Below are 20179 nucleotides of genomic sequence, written 5' to 3'. Positions count from 1 at the left end.
ATTGCCTCTCGAAAGTATTTGAAAACGGGGAGAAAAAGCATCCCACTTCTTTGAAATCACACGAGTGTCTGAACGGCTGTGCACGTGAACAGAGATCAGCACAAGCATAAATGCTTCTGATAAAACCACAAAATTTCACGTGAGGTTTGAGTGTGAATAGACAAGACCAAAGTATGTGGAGCCACTGATTTTCCCATCTTACTAAGGGAGGTTTTAATGGTAAAAAAAAAAAAAAAAAAAAGAATCTAAAAACAAATGGGATAGTGAAGCAATCTGCTGCACAGTTCCACAGAAAGCCAACACTCATCCAATCAATGGATGGATGGAGGGATTGGAAAATATATTTTGCCAGACATCCCTTGTCTTTCTCCATTGTCATCCACTTTGAATGCACTGATCGCTGCACATTATTTGAGAGCGAAAACAATGACTGAAGGTAAAAGCAGCTGAATTCAGGTCCCATTCAGTTGCTCTGACTCACAATCCAGTCTGTTGAAAAATGTCTACTTTATACCAGCGTGGCCTTGGCTTAGAACATCTATTTGAATTACAAACGCTTTCTTCACTGAGCAGAGAGCATCTGTCGACGACTACCGAGAAATTAAACGTTCAGAGTCACCTTCTGAGAAAAGGACGGAAAAAAATGTTTCAGAAAAAGCCAGACGTCTTTAGGCTGTCAACAAGTGGCAGGGACAATGTAGAAAGTAGATATGACGTCAACAATTCAAGGCATTCATTGTAAATCTAAGTGATTAAACAACTTTCATTTTATTTAGTAGGAATATTATTAAGTAGATCAATTACTTTTGGGTATACATTACATTCATGTAGTAGTGAAATGCATAATGCTCAAATCAACCAAATGCTTTAACAGGATTATCAGGCTATTTTAAAATGAAATAAATTAAACAAATAAAAAAAAAACACTTACTTTTGGAAGACATCCGTACAGCAGCAGCAGAAAAAGCAGCTGGAAAGAATCCATCCTGTCGTCCGTTTCTTTTCCCAGTTTCAGCAAAGGACAGTTGGTGGGAAGTTGAATCAGTCCAGTTTGGATCAGGTGATTTCTCCTCTGTAAAAACTACTTAGACATGAGAAGAACTGAGTGAGGGAGAAAAGGGCTGCTGCTGCTGCTGCTAGATCAGACCGCGCTCCTGTCTGTGCGCCTCTCCAGCAGCAGGACAGCTGCAGCAGCTCCACCTCCCTCCCCCTCCGTCCCTCCCCTCCGCCATTCACAACTCCACGGCGCCGGTCCCGGGGGGCCGTTAACAAGGCTGTCATCTCGCTGCGTGCTGTCGGAGGACTGTGTCGGTAAGAGAGGCCGGTAATTAATTCCTGTGTAATCCCTAATATTCCATTTAATCTTCTTCAAATAAACAGAGGCTGAACGCGGTCTGACAGGCACGCTGAAAGATGATTTTATCAGGAGCGGCGGGGTGGCCAAGTTAAAGCAAAGTGTACAAAGTGTAGAAAATAAATCTGATTTTCTCAGCGAGAAATCACTGAATTACCAGCAATACAACTGAAAAAGTGCTCACAGAAATCATATCAAATGAATGTAATTAATTAATAACTACACTGGACTGATATCACCTGATCCAGATAATTAACAAAGCAATACAAGTAACTCAATGAGATGTGATCTGATAGTATTTATTTGGTAATCTGAGAACCCCTAGTGTGGTTCTCAGTGATCTGACTTTTAAGGTGGTCCTAAGAAAACACTCCCTTTTGAAGGCAAATAACATTTTAATGAGTCGCAAGTGTTGTTTTTAAGAATCTCCGTTCAGTGACGAATATTCCAGTTGGTATATCTTTTACAACAGCTGATCGAATTCTGTCCAGAACCCCCAAAGACACCAAAATTACCATTTAATTTAATTGTGAATCCTCAAGTCCCATTATGAGGCACTAATATATTTTTTATGCTTACAACAGAAAAGATATTGTACTCTCCACAACAAACTAATAGTATGAAGCTGAAAACACTGAAGGACACCAAACGTTCTCAAAAAGTAGAGTCTGTGTCATTTCTTCTTCAAAGTTTCTCTTTATGTTGTCGCGGTTTATTTTTTCTGACCAGTTTAACCAATCTTCTTTCATACGAGGCTTACTTAATATTTCCTGACATATTAGTGATTTGTAAATTTTAGTGTTTATAAAAGCCCATTTTCTTCTTCCTTATGTATCATTTCCTGATGTATTCGTCACTATGTTGTCATACACCTCACTGTGCCTTAAGGGCTAATATCTACAGCCTTGAAGTCAAACTCCTGCAACTTTAAAAACTGAAAAAAAAAAAGTGTAGAAAAATCCTAAAACTCAGCATAATTTCTTGAAATTTCCATTAGCGGTGGTTTTAGGCAGAATGGGACACGGTGACCACCCAGGCAGAGGAAACAGAGGATGTCTACAGGAGGCGTCCAGCATCTCGTTATCATAATGGTAGAAAGAAGCAGCCAATTGTGACACATGGTCCCTTAAATAAATAAAGACACATCTGCTGAACAATTGCATGCATAAAGTCTGTCATCCATAATGCTGGAGTAGTGCATTTACTGCTGGTGCGAAAAGATGCGTCCAGAATAACCAAAGAAACTTAGACTGATCGTAGCACTTTCCATCACTGTTTTGTCACTACGGCTCGAGGAAAGTCATGAAAAGGTAGGTGCAGCAGAGATGTATCAAACTGTGGGAGACAGTTTTATCTCCAAGGTGTTTGAGCACCTTTAATCCACCTGTCCTCTGTCAAAGTCCTGCTGCAGTCACACGGACGCAGCCTTCATCCGTCCTGACTGCCACGTCGGATGTGCATCCCGTCGAGCTTCCGGTCCGGCGCCTGCGTGTCCGTCCCAGCTGATTGGCCGCCACTCGCAGATGACTGGACCTCACAGCTTCCTGCTCTGTCTCTGTGACTGACTTCACTCTCGCTGTCGTCTCTCAGCAGGAGCTCGTTCATGAATATGGATGGAGAAGAAGGCAGAGCAGTGGCTACAGAAAAATACAAACAGAAACCCAGACGTGTGGGTTTTTTTATGCGTTACCTGCTCTTTGTGAGGTCTGCCTTGAACGTGAAAGCCGACATGTTCTCTAAAAACACTCAGAAAACATACGTTTCATGATAAAATAAAGACATTTCTCATCACCATGAAAGGTCTTTTATTGCCTTTGGCTGTTACCTTCGCCTTTCTGACATATAAAATGTAAGAGTTACACTGAAAGAACCTCTAATGAAATGTAATTCATTTTTATTTATGTGCATGTACATTCATCTTTACAGGAACATTTTCTGTTGCTGATTTCTTCTCCTATAAGACAACTTGTTATCGTCAGGAAATTGTTAACAATAAGTTAGCATGGACTGTTGAGTAAAATCATTAATGTGGAATAAAATATTTTAACCCTACAGCAAGCACGCATCCCATTTTTCTCCTTTATTACAATTCCGCAAGACAATTAAACAGAAATAATAAAACTATCATCATAAAACGTTCTCTTGTAACCACACAATGTGGTTTTCCATTAGTCCTCCCACCGCCATTGCTGCCGTTCATCCATGCACCGAGCATAGTCCTTTCGTTCTCTCCATTTAAAAAAAAAAAAAAAAAAACGCAACCGAAGGTGAAGGTGAGAGCATTAGCGTGCGAGGCGCCGTTGTCAGCTTGTAATTCAGGTGTGTGCAGGCGGGACTTTAGCCAGCCGAGCCTGGTTAGAGCTAACAAAGCAAGAGGATATTGGGAGTGGATTATAAAAAAAATAAAAAATAAATGCTTTGTCACTCAAAAGCAACTCTTTGTTGTTCGTGAATGAGAGGAATAATAATTATGACCTGGCTGATTCAGCTGAAGTTGAATCTAAAGCAGGAATAATAATGAAACTTTAATAGGAAGCATGCAATTAGTTTTGTTAATATTCAAGAAAGCCCGATATTTAAAACGTTTTTTTGAGGCAGTTAAGAAAAACATACCTATACCTACAGATATCGGGGTATCTGTACATCTGGGTACATAAAGTATTGCTATGGGGACATTTCAGGGCATTTGCTGATGCCTGCACAAGGTACTTATTACAGGAATAATTACTCCAAAGCGTTAGAAGCACAATACTTCATAGATTATTCAAAAGACAAATACAGGCTTTGAAAAGAATGGCATGTTTTGCAAGGAAAATATGTTTTGTACCCATTTATCCTCTGCAATCTGTGGGCCAATTTAAGAGACTCATCTCAGATTCACATGCTACAAAATGAATCTTGCAGATTAAACTCTTGAGAGGAAACTACAGTTATAATTTTCACAGTTTAAGTCACTTATGAATGGGTTTCCCACAAAAATTATCCATGAGCAACAGAAGTTAAAATATTTCTCTAAATCCATACCACATCAAATTACTGACAAACAGGGCATATTTTCTTATCTACTAGTTCTATTCTTTGTGACAGACAAGAAAGCAGTTTCCACATTTCCATTTTGCACCAATCCAGATGCTGCAGCAGGTCAGGATACACTTCCTTCCAGGAATTCCCATTTCCTGAAGATTACTCTAGCTTCGCCATTGGCAGTGCTCTCGTGTGCAGCGAAGGTGCGGTAAGCACCGCTACAGGCGGCTGGCAGAAGCGAGAGGTAGAACATGACACACATAGAGCACAACATAATGGAGGTACATCGCATTGACAGCAATCATATTGACGACCAACCTGATTTTCTGTCTGTCAGGTCAGGAAGAACAGTGTGCCAGCCGTGGCGCTGTCATCTTTCAAACACAGCAGCTACATACTCTCAGCTGTGTCTGACGGTTCTTAATGCACTTCCCTCTGATCCTTTTACACTTAAGTCTAAGCAAGATGTAGCCTGTTTGCCTGGCTGATGCAAAGAAAATACAAGCCAGCAAAGATTAAATTCAATCATTATCCTTCTGGGAGTTTATATATATATATATATATATATATACTGCTCAAAAAAATAAAGGGAACAAACATTGAAGTGAACACTGAAGTGTTCCCTTTATTTTTTTGAGCAGTATATATATATATATATATTCAAGCTTCAGTTTGCGGTTTTGTAATTATTCTAGATAAAAATTAGCCTGATGAAAAATTACATCTCTCTCTCTCTTAAATACTGCAAACTTACTCCTAAACAAAACCAAACGAGGCCAGAGGAAGGTAATCTATAGCCTTCCTGTAAGCTACAGGAAAGATTAACACAGGAAAAAAAAATTTTTTTAAAATCATTTATTGCTGGAGGGTGACAATTATTCGACACAGAACAATATCTACTGCATTCTGTCACAGCATTAACATTATTGATAGTTTTGTGCTTGTTTTATAACGAGCTTAGGTAAGATTCACTGCTACTTGAAGAGGTTGTTTATACTTCCTGTTTTCCTCTAGGGTGGAAGAAAACCTCCATGCTTAGTTGGTACAGACTTCATTTCTGTTAAGATGCACTTACAGCTCGATTAAAGATGGATTGGGTTTGTGTGTGTTGGTGCAAACTCTATTTGAGTTTCAATGCTGCTATTGAAATAATGCCTTCTTCCTCTTTGAGTGGACTTTCTGTCCGTATTTGTGCAGCACTTGTTTTCTGTGAATAATGACATCTTCATAAAGACTTTTTGTTTTGTTTTTTTATGTTTTTCATTCTTGTATTGCACAAAGTTGTTCAATAAATTATAATATTATTGAAAAGTTCATTTATTTTTGCAACTCATTTCACTAATTGAAACACATTTTAAAGATTAATTACACAGAGAATGATGTTTTCGAGCCTTCAGGGTGATGTTCTGCCTCCAGCTAATGAAAACATATTTCATCAAACATGTCAAAGTATATATTTAATTCAGAAATGTAGGGTTAGTGATAAGCATGTTTATTACCTACACAAAAGGTTGACATTTTCAAAAGGTGCTTCCAGTCCCACAAACGAGCCTCATCAGAATGCATATTCTAATTTATTGAATTTAAGCATATGCACTAAAAGCATAAAAGGACAATACTTGACTTTAAAATTAAACCAAGGATTTTTAATATGCCAGGAAACTATTTAAATGCTCATAAAAATCCTTGAGACAATTGGGTGGGCTATTTCCATTGATAAATGTTATTTAGAGCTGACTTTAAGAAGAAAACACAAAATCGGCAGCAAGGTTTTCCAAGAACTGAATCTCTAATTTGAACGTGTGAAAAGCTTCAAGGATCACCAGTCCTCCTTTTCACCCATTAAATGTGTCCTAATAACTGCATCATCTCACAAACTTCAATCACAAAAGCACTAAAATAAAGTAAGTGGTTATTCTGCTGGGAGAAAATCGCTTTTAATCCATCAGGTGCAGCAGTTGACAAAAGTAGCGAGCGAACGGCAGAGCCTGAGATGAGCTGCAGTCAGCACAATACGTTCTGAATGCTTAACGTTCGGATAAGATGACAGAATCTGCCACTTGGCTGAGGGACTTTCAAATGATGCCCACACAGCAGGAGCGATGCGACTGCACCAGAGTCAGTAGTGTCACGATAGCCTCCTCCACTGGAACTCGTCAGAGCCTTGAAGATGCGGCAGGAGAGTCAGAGCTGCTGCAGGAAAAAAGCCGTGTCCGTCTGCGACAGAGAGAGAGAAATTAGCTTAGCAGAACGCCATTTCACTCAGCGAGGTCACCTTTGATCCTAAAGTAATACGGTTCCCGCAGTGTGAAATGGTTAGAGCCATCAAATATGTTATTTGAAAGAGGTGATGGTCTGTCAGATGGAGAAGAATTTTAAAACCTGAGTTCAGATGATATACCATTACATTTCTTGCAGTTACTCTATAAAAGGGGCTTTTAACATTAAAATTTACAGCGCTAATGCTCAGATTCGACCAGTTAAGCATTTTTATGCCTCAGAATTTAAATATTAATTGCAAAAAAAAAGAATGTTAATACGTCTTTTTTGAATGAGACTAACTTCATTTCAATCCTGACCCATTAGACTGCAGCTCTGGGTCTACTAATATGAACAAATATAAAACAATTATCAGTTTTAAAAGTTAATCCAAACATCTTTGCATTAATTTTTACACACTATTCTTGATGTCTTCTCTATTTGGAAGCCAGGTCCAAAAAGAGGTGCTTGGGGACAAATAATCCCACCTGTAAGTCTCTTTTTAATGATTTGTGACTGGAATCATGCTTCTCATCTTCTCATCCAGATGCTCAGTCCACCAACCAGCTGAAGAGATGTGAAGTTAATTAGAGCGTTATGGCTCTGTTATGTCCACTAGATGTGTTGTAACTTTCAACGGGGCGCAGCGTTTAAAGAAGCTGAATGTCACCGTGAAGACCAGGACAAAAACTGGAACAGGTGCGTTTCAGGAAAAGTTCAGATCCTGTTTTTCAAGCTACCGGCACCTTTCAAAGCAAGACAAGTCAGATTACCTTTGCGTTTTCTCTCTGTTTCAATAACCTTCCAATGTATTATTCAGGTGCAACTTCATGTGCCTCTAAGTGAGGAGAGGGATTAGTGCATTCAGCTCATTTCACAAGGACAACTCCAAATGAAATCCGTCCATTTATACCCGACAGAAACTCTGAGTCATATTCCTGAAAGTGGCTTTTTTTTGTTGGGGTTTTTTTAATCAAAGTAACAGCGGTGACAGTTAAAAACTTAACATCACTGCCAAGGTGCAGTTATGTCATGTCACTCTAAAAAAAAGTCCACCAGTGAGTCTTCCACTCTCCCAACTACCCAGAAACATTAACATTATGCAGAACTTCCTCACAGCTTTTCAGATAATAAAACGGTTCAGCCATTTTGGTCATAATGGTTTACAGTTGCGGTTTCCACTGTGCTGAGAGCTTTTTCCACCGCTGTTTAAAAGCCCCAACATAATCCTTTTCAAAATATTTACTTTCTATTTATGCGCCAGCTGTAATTAACTGATTCGTTTCAGAGCTAAAACCCAAAAGCTTTAAGTAAGGTTTACTAATTTACATATTTATATACAGAACTGTTGGTACTTATTATTATCTTATCATCTTTGTATTAATGTTTTAATGTCTTCCTTTCTGGTGCTTCTTTTCCCACTTCATGTTGTCATACAGGTTCTGTAATCAGGTGTGAGTGTGACAAACCAAACTGGATTTAAAAATGGTTGGTCACAGTAAATTCACATGGAGGACAGTTATTACTGCAGTTTTTGCAGCACTTTGCCAATACTTTGCCCCTCTCTATTAACTGGGATTCGTCTTCGAGTAACAAGCCATTCAAAAGGAAAAAAATTATACGATTTAGGTGAAAGAAAGTCCAATTTAAACAATACATCCCTGCCACACTCAGAGTGACAGCTCTAAAACACAGACACTTGGATAAAAAAAAAATTTTTCCCTCATAGCTTATTATATCAAATAAAAACAGTTTAATATTCTTTAAATAAAGGGCATTTACGCGTTTTACGCGTTGGGCTGTTGTTAACAGGATTTTATTTGTCATGTAATTGACAATAATTAAAATTAATTTGGCGAACCAAAATATTTTAAAATGTTTTTCTCTTTCAACAGGTTCATACGGAGCCCCTAAGGGGACATGGAGAGAAAAAAAAGGAAAGAAATCCCGACTTATTATCTCGAGATCCCGAGAAACTAAGTCGAGATCTCGAGATCCCAACTTATTATCTCGAGATCTCGAGATCCCGAGTTATTATCTAGAGATCCCGAGTTATTATCTCGAGATCCCAACTTTTTTTTTCTCGAGATCCCGAGAAAATAAGTCGGGATCTCAAGATACTAAGTCTGGATTTCTTTCCTTTTTTTTTCTTCTCCGTGTCCCATTAGGGGCTCCGTAGGTTCAGGATGGAAATCTTACCTCAAATTTATGTCTTCAGATGAAACGAATTACAGAGGTTCAGAAGGCAAAGGACTCTGTATCCTCATTGTCTAACCAGCTAAGCTCCTTCAGGGCGTCGTGAATAGTACATGTCCTCTGAAGTTATTACATAATTTTGTACGCGAATGTTTTCTTAGTTTTTTTTTTCTTTTTTCTTCCTGGCTTTACAGGAGAGAAAACAATATGCTTTTGAAATTGTCTCGTGGAATTACATCACTGCTGGGCGAAGGACAGAGTCGTAGCCCTGCTGTGTGCGGAATAAAAAAATAAAACTTTTACCGCGGGTAGGTTGAGCCTCAAGCACAGGCAGCTGCTGCAAGCCAAAAGCTCAGTGAACAGATTTACACAGAGATGCTTATAGTCTCTGAACTACAGATGAACTTTTGCTTTTGTTTGCAGCCTGTGTTGGTGAGCAATAATCAGTGTTGCTCGCAGTCGGCAGCTGCTTCGATTATCTCATGTATAATTTACACACCTCATTCTAAAACGTACAATGAATAAAAAAAGGGGAAATGATAAAATCTTCACAGGTGCACACATTTAAATTAATACTTTGGTGAAGTTCCTTTTGATTCAGTTTTCTTCAGTTCATCCGTTTCTCTGTAAAGGTAAAGAAAAGACAAAAATTGCTTTCTTTTCAGCTGAGTCGTAAAGGATAAATGCCACATTAAAGTTGGACAAATGTTAGTATTTCTTTTCAACATAATTTCCTGTTTTACATCACAAAGATCTGCAGCTTTATGACGGATTTATTAACATTTTGACAAAATAAAGCTATCTCCATTGCATTACCTCAATATTCTTAAACTTATTTATAAGTTGAAGCGTTCTCCATCTCCAATTTCAACTGCTTCATGTAAAGCATTGAAAATGTAGCTTATTAAATAGATAGCATGATTCCGTCTTCTGTCTCTTTCTAATTTTTCTTTTTTCATTATATCACAGGGTCAAAATTTATTTTTTGTGATGGAAAAAAGATTCAAGTCACTTGATACGCCCATCTTTATTTATCCTGTCCGATCATTTTATTTAGTTAGAGTGTTAAAATTGATGAATTTCTTCTAAAATGCACCACTACGACAGCTCGAGTCAAATGTCAATAACAGTATGTGTATGAGAATACGATGCAAACACCCTGCTCATCCGCAACGTCTCTGATCTTCACCACACAGGGAGGAAGAGTAACATGCTAAACCTTGAGGTTAGATCCATAAAACGTAACTAAACACGCTTCTAGAAACTGCTTGCAACAGGTGTTTGCCGGAAAAAAAAAAAAAGAAACAAAAATTCAAAAGTGGACATTTTCTGTTTCCACTCATACGCCTAGCTGCTAAATTTAGCGCGCACACACCTGCCAGTCTTCACCCATCACCATCGGCCATTTCACCCGTTCTCCCCAAAGCCCCCACACACCCCAGGCCCTGCAGGATATCGCTTGAGCTACCTGTCATCTCGATTGTGGTCGCACGGGCAGATTTGTACTTTCTGAAGTTGAGGCACCCGGCTTCTGGATCAGTGTGTATGTTGACCTCCTGCCTGAACATGGTATACATGGCGGTTCTAGTCCGTACTCAGTGTTTTGCGTGTCTGGGTAAGGAAGGTTGGAACCTGTGAGGACTGATGCCAACTCTCTCCGCTTAATCATTTTTTGTCTGATCAAGGATGACAGTTTTGAATTTTTCTGTCCTGGTGTGAATAATGACTCCTGCCTATCAGAAGCAAAAGGAAGAATGGAGAGCGACAGTGAGGGCTGGTCCACATGTTTTATTTAATTTCTACTTTAAAACAAAGTTCTTAACAAAATATCTGTGACTTGATTTCTCAAAATCTTACACAACTTAACATGATAAAAATATCTTTAAGCTTTACAATTTTGTGAGGCGTAATGATAACCTTCACTCCAATCCTTGTCTCTCGCTGAAGGGTTTGAGATGTAATAATCCATTAATTACAGTCGGTAACTCAAAACAAAAGCTGGCAGCGTCTGGTCTGATCGTTCCCAATGTCACTTACACTGAGCCCAAACAACGGCTCAGTGTATTAGTAGGGGAAAAAAAATGTTACTGGTGGTTCAAACTCAAACCTTCACATTTCTTTTGCCTGATGTTCTTAGCCATAGTTTACAACTCATCTTTTATTACAAAGATGATGATGATGATGATGATGATGATGATGATGATGATGATGATGATGATGATGATGATGAAAGGCTCGTTCTCATCAGCGTAATACTATACTAAACGTAATACTATACTAAGGGATAGTATTACATATTTTCCATTATGAAGTGCATTCAAGTGACTTTGTTACCATCAGTTGTTATAAAAATGCTGTATGCATCAAACATGACATGAGAAATTTGGTTTCACAATTTGACGCCTTGAAATTAGGCCACTTTCTCTTTAAGAAGCTTCAACTCTTTCTGACAGGTCATCACAACAAGACGTCTCAAGAGTCAGAGAAGTAGTTTGTACGATGAGTTTGGCGGACGCACAGTTTGCTACACCAGGCAGCTGCCAGAAAAGTTTCCTTTCAAACCAGGACCAGCTTTTATTTGCAGTTTGATAATGGTGACAGGTGTGATCAGTCAGTCAAGTCAGTTAAATTTGATTTGCATAGCACCTTTCAGCAACAAGGTATTTCAAAGTGCTTTACATCATAAAAACGCAAAAATACCAAAGTCATAGAACACACAGTCAACAACGTTACATTTTGCCGCTATTACACATCAGATTATTGATTAATGCTTCATGATTATGTTTCAAAAGCAACTCTAAACAGCTGGGGTTTTAGTCTAGATTTAAAGGCACTCAGTGTTTCAGCTGTTTTGCAGTTTTCTGGAAGTTTGTCCCAGATTTGGTTCTGACTCCCTGTTTGTACGTTTCCACGTCCCTAAAAAACCTGAGATGTGTGGAAACTGTTGGCTCTCTTTTATGTCTTAGGTTTTCATTTGCTTTAATTTGTCATTTTGACATTCCTTTATTTCTGTGCTATGATTTGTCTTTTTCCTGAATTAGTTTTTTTTTATTCCTGTTCATTTTCTTAGGAGAGTGTGCATGAATGCTTCTCACCAAATGAAATGGCCTCAAATAATAAAATAAGCCTGCTCAGTGAAACGGTAAAAATTATGTTTTTAATGTAAAAACTCTGTCAGTGGATTCCGGGAAAAGAAAACAAGACTTGAAAACATGAAGTCAGGATCAGAAGTCTTCCTTATTTCTTAAAAAATACTAAATAAATCACATCTTGTGGGGAAAAAGCTTTTTGTCTATCCCCCTACACTGATGGGTTTTGGACCAAAAATAGTGTTTCATTTTATTTTATTTTTATCACGACTAGTTCTACCAAGGTGTGAAAGATAAACTGGCAGCTTTGATGAGAGGAAGGATTTCCAATATCAGGACAAATACGTCCACTTACCTCCGGCCGTGCTTCACAGCACACAGCCACAATAAGCGCTGCAGGCTTGTTCCTATATGTTACTTTTCTCATAGCACCCGGGAGAGAAACTAGCCATACTACATACAACAGAGACAGTCATAAACCCCCAACATGGACTAAACACACGCACAAGGGTCGAAGTCACTTCAAGACAAAATCACATTTCATCTGAAATGTACTGTACCAATACGAACCACACGGAATTCTCGCTTTAAGTTCAATTTGGTGAGCCACAATACCATTTTGTGGTTTGTAAGATTCACATAAATCAAATAGTATTATACCAGTTTCAAAAAGAAATGTTCTCTCTTAATCAAAAAAAATGCATCCAGATCATAAGAGCAGCCAATCTACTGGATAAAAGCTATATGCAGTTACAGTGAGATTTTCTGGTGTTCTAATCATAGGGATCATGTCGACTTTCATGCTTTTAATTATTATACTAAAATAATAGCATAAAAAACAACTCCTGTGCATTTTCAAAATAAGAATCAGTGTTTGATTTCTGTGATCCACAAAGGGTTAAACTCATACATAAGGCCTCAGTTATAAATTACACGTTAATCACGTGCTTTTAGTCGCCATCTACAGGTTTTGGTTTAATCCTGGCTGGATATTTCACTCTTGTTAGAATAAGCTGAGCTTGTTCCCAGTAAATAAACATGACTTGACTTTTAAGAACACTCCACACATTTTTAGTGTGCAAAGAGAGTCATAAGAAAAACAAAACCACTGTCAAGAGCCACAAATGGAGCACAGAAATTTCAGGTTTTGCTATTCTTGCTTGTAATACAGCCTAATCTCCCAACCATCTCCTGTACATAGGTTTTTTTTCCCCCACCAATTTAATTCCAGGTAGTTTTAAAAAGGTTTTTAAAAGTCTTAAATTTCACTTGCTGAAACGTGCAGATACCGTTTGATGGTTTTCTTTTGGTACTCCGACATCCTCTTGCTTCCTGGTTGTTAATTTGTGTTCTTTACCTTCTATTAATTAACTTATCAGTTTATCCCAAGTTTAAAACGCAAAAGTACAACAAAACTCTGCAGTGTGTCGCAGTCCTCTTGAGATTTTGAAGAGTGCAACTATAAGATGTAAAATCTCCTTTTGCTCACCTACTGAGCTACATCGTTGACAAGCAGCAGTGAGTGCTATATTGGAGGTTGTCCAAAGCAATTGTGCTAAAATGAAATAAATTATTACCTGCAGAGGAGGAGGATCATGCAGAGTGAGAGTAAATTCCAAGACGCTACAATAAAAGAACAAAATGTACTAATACACACTGATGGGGAACAGTGTGGGCAAAAGCTCTGATATTTGATTTTTAAACGTTATTGGTCAAACTTTGCGTCCTGTCATCTGCAGTTAACATGGAGAGACATGTTGTTATGCTCTTATGCAAACAGTTCTTAAAATCTACAGTTGTTAATGCTGCCTCTTGAATTAGTTTGCTTAAAATAAACTAGAAGGGCCATGTAGATGTTTCCCATTAACTAATTTCATTTCCTTCGGTGACAGATACTTTTCAGTGGCAGCTGGCTGCTGTTCAAAGCCATTATATCTGTCTCCAAGTATCACATTCTCAAGGTGGAAGAGGGGAGATCCACAGAGCTTTTACCCTAATTGGTAGTTTTAAGAGAGTGACAGAGCAAGCGGGTCCTCCTCCCTTAACGGCCGTTGATGAGCCGACTGATGCCACGTCCCTCCACAGGGCACCAACGGGCCAACTTTGATTGTAGCCAGAAATAGCCCTGGTCATTTTTACGGTGTCCTTTATTTCCAGCGGCGAACATCCCGTCTGGAAGCACTTATCGAAGGTAAAAGACTAGAAATGTCACAAAATAAATGGGCTCCTATAAGCAATTAAGAGGAAGGTTAAAAAAAATTTAGCTTCTCTGCCTTTCCCACTTTTCTTAAAATAACTTACTGATAGCAAGTTATGTAATATTGATTCAGTGGAACTTAAAATTAAGTATATTTTTGTCTTTTTTTTTTTTTGCTTAGGTTGTAATTAGAGTGCATGCAAGCTTCTCAAACACTTGCATGCACTATCTAGCGCCTGACTCAAAACTGTCAGTGCAAACTGCAGAACCTACTTGATTTCCTGAAAAGACTATTACTTGTAATGGATAGTTTATTCCTCTGAAATAAGTATTCATATCAAAGACAGCGTCAGCAAAATGAAATGTCCTGACACCAGTTTATGAACAAGATGACTTTGTTATGCTTTCAGTTTTCCAATGCAAAAGTCTAAACTTCTTGGCAAATCCATTTAAATCTGCGGTTACGGTAAGCGAAGTAAATAAGTACCAGACCTGGAATATTTGGGCTTTGTTTTACATTTTTACTACATGTGCTCTTTGCAGTTCCAATTTATTCACAACATTGTACAAAAGCAAAGCGCATAGGAACATAGGAAACACCCTTTGGGCAAAACTGTGAATAACAGTAGTATCATCAGTGAAAGCCAAGAAAGAATAAGAAATAAATGCGTAAAAAAGATGAGCAACTTTTATATAATTAAAAATATTGTATATAGGATGACCTTTTTCCTTTAAATGTTGTCTTAAAGAGGATCAGAAGTTAAAACTGTTTTTTTTCCCACTTTCATCAAATAGATAGTTTAAAGCCTGAAAAACTTTTGCTGTGAAATACTTTATATTTTACCCCTCAAGGCCTCTCTTGTTAGTGCTGTTTTCCCCTCAGAAGTATTTTTCACAGCTATCTTTGAAAATGTTGAACCACATAACATGAACGATTGTATTTCTGGATTTACCGTCAAACAGGTTTGGTGCCTCGTTCTGCCTGGACCTGCTCTCTGGTCTGATATTTCATTCCACTATAAACTGCTTGAATTTGATAACATCTCTGGTCCGTTGCAGTGTAGGATGAAGGTTAAGATGCAGAAGGAGGCCACATGAGAGATCACTATGATTATTCAGTAAATCACCCAGGAGTAACACTGTCAGCTTTAAACTCTTCAGGCATGAGTAGCAGAAATATGAAGCAATGAGTTCAAGCAGTGAAGCTCAGAATATTACAGTATGCACATGAGCTTCAGTCACCATGCCTTATCTTGTGTTGTGTATTTTAATATGGCAAAGGTATCTGTTGCATCAATAGATTAACGTTATCATGTGAGGTATTGAATATTTATCGCTATATTAACACAGAAACACAAACACTTGATTCATTTTGGGAAGAAACAGTTATTGTGCGAACAAAAGATGTCATTATTTGCACAATAAATGTGTTTCTTTCGATTTAAACCTCTGAATTTGCTCTGTAGTAAAGATGCCAGTTCTGACTTTAATAACTTCCTGTTAAAATGACTTTTGAAGGGTAGGATTTCTAAGATGGTATCTCAAATTCCCAAACATACCAGTGATATTATTTATGCACGACAGGTTTTTCCTTTGTTTGTTGGTCTTTAGGCTCAGTCATGTTTTGGATTTCTTGCAGGTTTACTAAGTTCTTGGTTTTCTGAAATTGTCGGGTAATTTGTTTTGCTTCCTCTCTTCATTTCCCACCTGGATTCTGTGGTGATTTACGTCATCTCTCAGCACACACTCTCTGCACATTTACAATCATGTTTCTTTCCAACAGTGTCACTTTGTGATGTTTTGTTTCTGTGTGATTTGATCAAACCTATCTCCAGCCTGTCACTGCTTCCTGTTTGCAACAGCTTTCCTGACATTTTCTCTCTGAATGAGTAAATAAAATAATATTTGCTTCTAACCTGCCCAATGTGCAACAAAATCCCAAAGTTTACCAATGGAAATCTTGGTTATTGACATAGAAATGTTTCTTAATTATCTTTAAGTGTCGCAAATTGCAATACAAATTATCTCAAAGGAAAATAAAGACTGACAGCAGAGCGAGTGCTCCTGTGCTGCAGAGTTTCTTCACAATTAACTCAAAGAACAAAAAAATGTACTAACAAAATAAAAAGGTTTGGAGAGACATTATTTTTCACACTTCAACACAACAGTCAGAGAATACAAATCTTCACAAAGCAGCTTCAAATTACAGTCGATTAAATCAGTTCTCTGCTATTCTGTCAATAGTTTTACATTAAATTGTACATTTATTGTGCTCTTATACCAATATTACAATGGATGACACAATAATGACCACATATCAGGTGAAAATTATAGTTTTTACTTCTTTTAGTCAAGCAGAAACAGCCACAACTGGGACACTGATTGACAGAATGTAGTGCTAGTTTGTAATAAATGTCAAGTCCAACAGTCAAATTACCTCTTTAGCTGGAAGCATAAATGTGTGGTTGCCGATTTAATTGTGGAGATGCAAAGCTTGACAGTCTAAACAAGCAGAAGGAAACTTGTTTAAATGTTTACGTTAGAGCATTTCTGATTTAATGGATCAAGAAACCAAAGAGAAAATGATTAAAAGGCTTGCTCTGAGGATGGTCCGAACTGCAGATGTGACAGCCGCTTGCTGCCTGAAAATGTCGCTTTAATTGGTAAATGTAAAAAAAAAAAAAAAAAAGAGAGAAACATGCTTCAGATACAGACAGCACTTCTTCTCGGCCATTAGAGACTCGGTGAGCTGAGATCGGCGGATTTAACCCACAAATACCAGAATCGCACACCTGATAACCCCTGCGGCAGAAAATACCAATTAATCCGGCTGTAATGTTGTCACTCTCTAAAGACACACTGGGAGACTTTGAGCCCCAGTGAATCCACCAGAGAACCACCAGTTTCACAGGAGAGGCAGACATACGGAAAATGCTGATGGAAATCAACCAATTAATTTTAACAAGAAGGCATGTGCCTTATCGTGGATTAATGCGGATCAAAAGAGTAAAAGGTTGAGACTCAGATGAAACCAAATTTGACACCAATTTAGTTCAGAACAGCATGAAATAAAGGAACTGAAAGGGGTGATGTTTAGCGTGTCAGAGGCAGCAGGCCAGGATTTACTCTGATTTATGTTCGGTGTCAGTGTCTTTAACCTTTTTCCAGTCACCACCAAAAGGGAGACAGCGGATACAAAGGCTACACCAAGTTTTTATGATGTTAAAAAAAAAGAAAAAAGAAATGACCCATTAATAATTTGTTTTCAAACTTTTTTTGTGACATATATCTTGTGCAATTCAACTAAAAAACAATCATCAGTGCATTTTTCACATATTGGACACTTGCTCCTCTTTTTCTATTTTAGAATGACATTTGTTCAGTTTAGTTTAAAATAACAGATTTTTGTTTGTGCAGGTCAGTATCCCTATGATCCAGCTTCATTTGATTCCTCTTTTGACCTTTCAGTCCAAATCTAAGAGGTCAGTGACTCTGAATGGCTCAAGCTGAAGATGATGCTTTCATCAGCCATTTGTACCTCTTAAAGTGTCCAATGGAACTTGGACACTTTAAGGTTTATCCTAGGGTTTATACAAGGTTATAAACCCTAGGATGACATCCTCCATGGAGTATACTTATGAAGTATGTAATATCACTGAGCGACAAAGAATTTCAATCATTCTACAGAGAGAAGAAATTGTTGCATGTATTGATTTCTTTTCAAAAACTACCATAGTTATTTAATGCAGCAAGACTAGATGTCAAACGATAATTGCTGTCAATTGAAGATGTTTTTTTTCTCCACTCTTATAGAACTGAACACCATTTTCAATACTACCTTGTGTCTCTAATTGTATTTTATTCACAAGAGAAATCCAGTTCCAGCTTTGAGCCTCTTGAGAATCACATTTGAAGACAATCATAACTGTGACTAAGGAGAAAAGGGACCAAGACTCAATTATTATAGAAGATGGAGTCTGGATGTGATTTTGCTGAGTGCTGAGGAGAGAGAAAGAAGGAAATTGTTGCGCTGACGAGTTGAGGCAGAAATTATTACATCCCTGTGATCTCTCCATTATTAGAGTTATAAATCCACTCAAAAAGAGGTTGTGTTTTTTAATGGGAATTGTTTCTGTTGCATATTAGATGTATATTTGTACTTACAATACACACTGGCTTTTGAAATGCGAGCAGATAGTTTTTAACAAAAAACTTCACTCCCATAAGCTTTTTTCCAACTTTGTCACAAACTTGACTGTATTTGTAGGGATTTAACGTGACAGACCAATACAAAGCAGTGCATCATTAAACCTTCAGCGGAAAAGGTTTTGAAGCTTTTTCCTTATACAAAACAAAAATAGTCCCTTTTGGCTTCAGGATGCAAAATACGCCTGCGATTGTAATTTGAGATTATATGTTTGAATCCTAAATCCCTTTCATGGGATCTTAGAAATGCTTAATTGCCTTATTGTTTTGCTGCCTAATTTTCACAAAATGTAATGGAAAATTATTGTTTTTTTGTTCTTGTGGAAAACAAATTAATGTATCAAACACTTTGTGTCATTGTTCTTCTGCTGCAATAATTCTCCTCTGTTTTCTTTAGTTTTTGCCTGTTTACAAAAAAAGTTTGAACTGCAAGTTCATTTGTCGTTCACTGAATCAACCTCCATTCATTGCGCTGCAGTCTTTGTAACAAAGCCAACAATGAATAAATAGTTCAGGTTCTCGTTTTTTTTCTGTGTGCTCAAATAAAACACACTGACTCCTCCCGAAGGTCCTTTTTTCAGTCAAAAATAATTATGTTTTTTTTTCTACTTCCAAGCTATTTCCTCTGAAAAATGTGCACAGCCCAGGCTGAACATATCCTCCTCCCACAACAGTGTTTACTATTTCTCTTCCTGCCCTTGAAAGGAAATATTTGAGTAGGTGCACACATGTGACCTACTCCAACCTACTAAAAAAAAATAAAAAAGCAGAAGGTGGTTTTCAGGTGCGATTGGAACCAGTTACAATGCTGCAGAGGAATCTGCTGTGTGACATCTGCAGAGTGCTTCATCTGACAATGAAGAGCGAGAATGACGCAAAAAGATCTGCTCCTGTTAGCAAAACTTTTAATTGAAAGTGGGGGAGACAAACTGAGTGAGTACGGTATCTATGGAAACTGAGAATCTCTTCAGGCGGCAGAAAGATTTATTAGATAATGCTTAAGAGAAGTTTGTAAAAGATTTGTACACTTTTTATTTACAATATGGCTTCAGCTTTTATCACTAAGCAACACTGAGTATTAGACTAAAGAAGCACATACAATCACTTTCATACATTCAGCCTCATTTTACATCTGCATACATGCGGAGATTTCACATCTTGTCATGTGGGATTGGTTTCTATTTGAGTGGGCAAAAAATAATTCAAGCGTAAAATGTGAATCGGACAAAACATTAATGTGATCAAATGTTAATAAAACGTTAATATTATCAAATGTACACTGAGTCTACCTTGAGGTACTGTCATGTTGAATCACCACTACTGTTACCAACTGAACATTACAGGAGTTCACTTAGTTTTTCACATAATATTGACTTTATCCTCAATTAAGATGATGCCATATTTGAAATGTTGGTGTCTATTTCTCTATAACTTTCATTGTAGACTTTCAGAGCCAGATAAACACCCTGGAACTGCTGGAGGATGTTTTTCTTTTTTTTACCACTTAAGATGTAGCACATACTACGTGGGCCAAGAGCAGTTTGCCAAAATCCACCTGAAAATATGGGGATTTGAAAAAGGAGAAAACAGGGCTGCCCAGGGGAATAAGGCAGACAGCTCTACCATTTGCTTATCCCTCGGGTCACTGGAACTCTGTCCATACCTTTCTGCTTGAGGCAAAAGAGGATGATCCATCCTGGCACTTCGGTAAGCCAACACTTTCCTCAGCTAGAACTTTTAGGGCATAAAAAGTGTTTACAATAACTATAATTGACTGGTGACCTGTTCAAGCCGTACAGTGCCTCTGACCTAATGGCCGCTGGAGAAAGGAAACGCCACTACCCAACCTTGCTA

At 37.9% G+C, this 20179-nt stretch overlaps 1 protein-coding gene across 1 annotated transcript in view; it reads right to left on the bottom strand.

Annotated features, from left to right (window-relative positions):
* Positions 1 to 3583, bottom strand: part of vipr1b (vasoactive intestinal peptide receptor 1b) — a 44879-nt gene extending 41296 nt beyond the window's left edge. The window contains exon 1 of the mRNA XM_008396226.3: positions 932 to 3583. Within this exon, the coding sequence (XP_008394448.2) occupies positions 932 to 985 (54 nt within the window). The 5' untranslated portion in view covers positions 986 to 3583. The remainder of the gene's footprint in view (positions 1 to 931) is intronic.
* Positions 3584 to 20179: the final 16596 nt, after the last annotated feature.

Source organism: Poecilia reticulata, chromosome 20, assembly GCF_904066995.2.
Source record: "Poecilia reticulata chromosome 20, P_reticulata-male-v2, whole genome shotgun sequence".
In the NCBI taxonomy this organism is placed as follows: Eukaryota; Metazoa; Chordata; class Actinopteri; order Cyprinodontiformes; family Poeciliidae; genus Poecilia; species Poecilia reticulata.
This window is presented reverse-complemented; position numbering and strand designations above follow the sequence as displayed.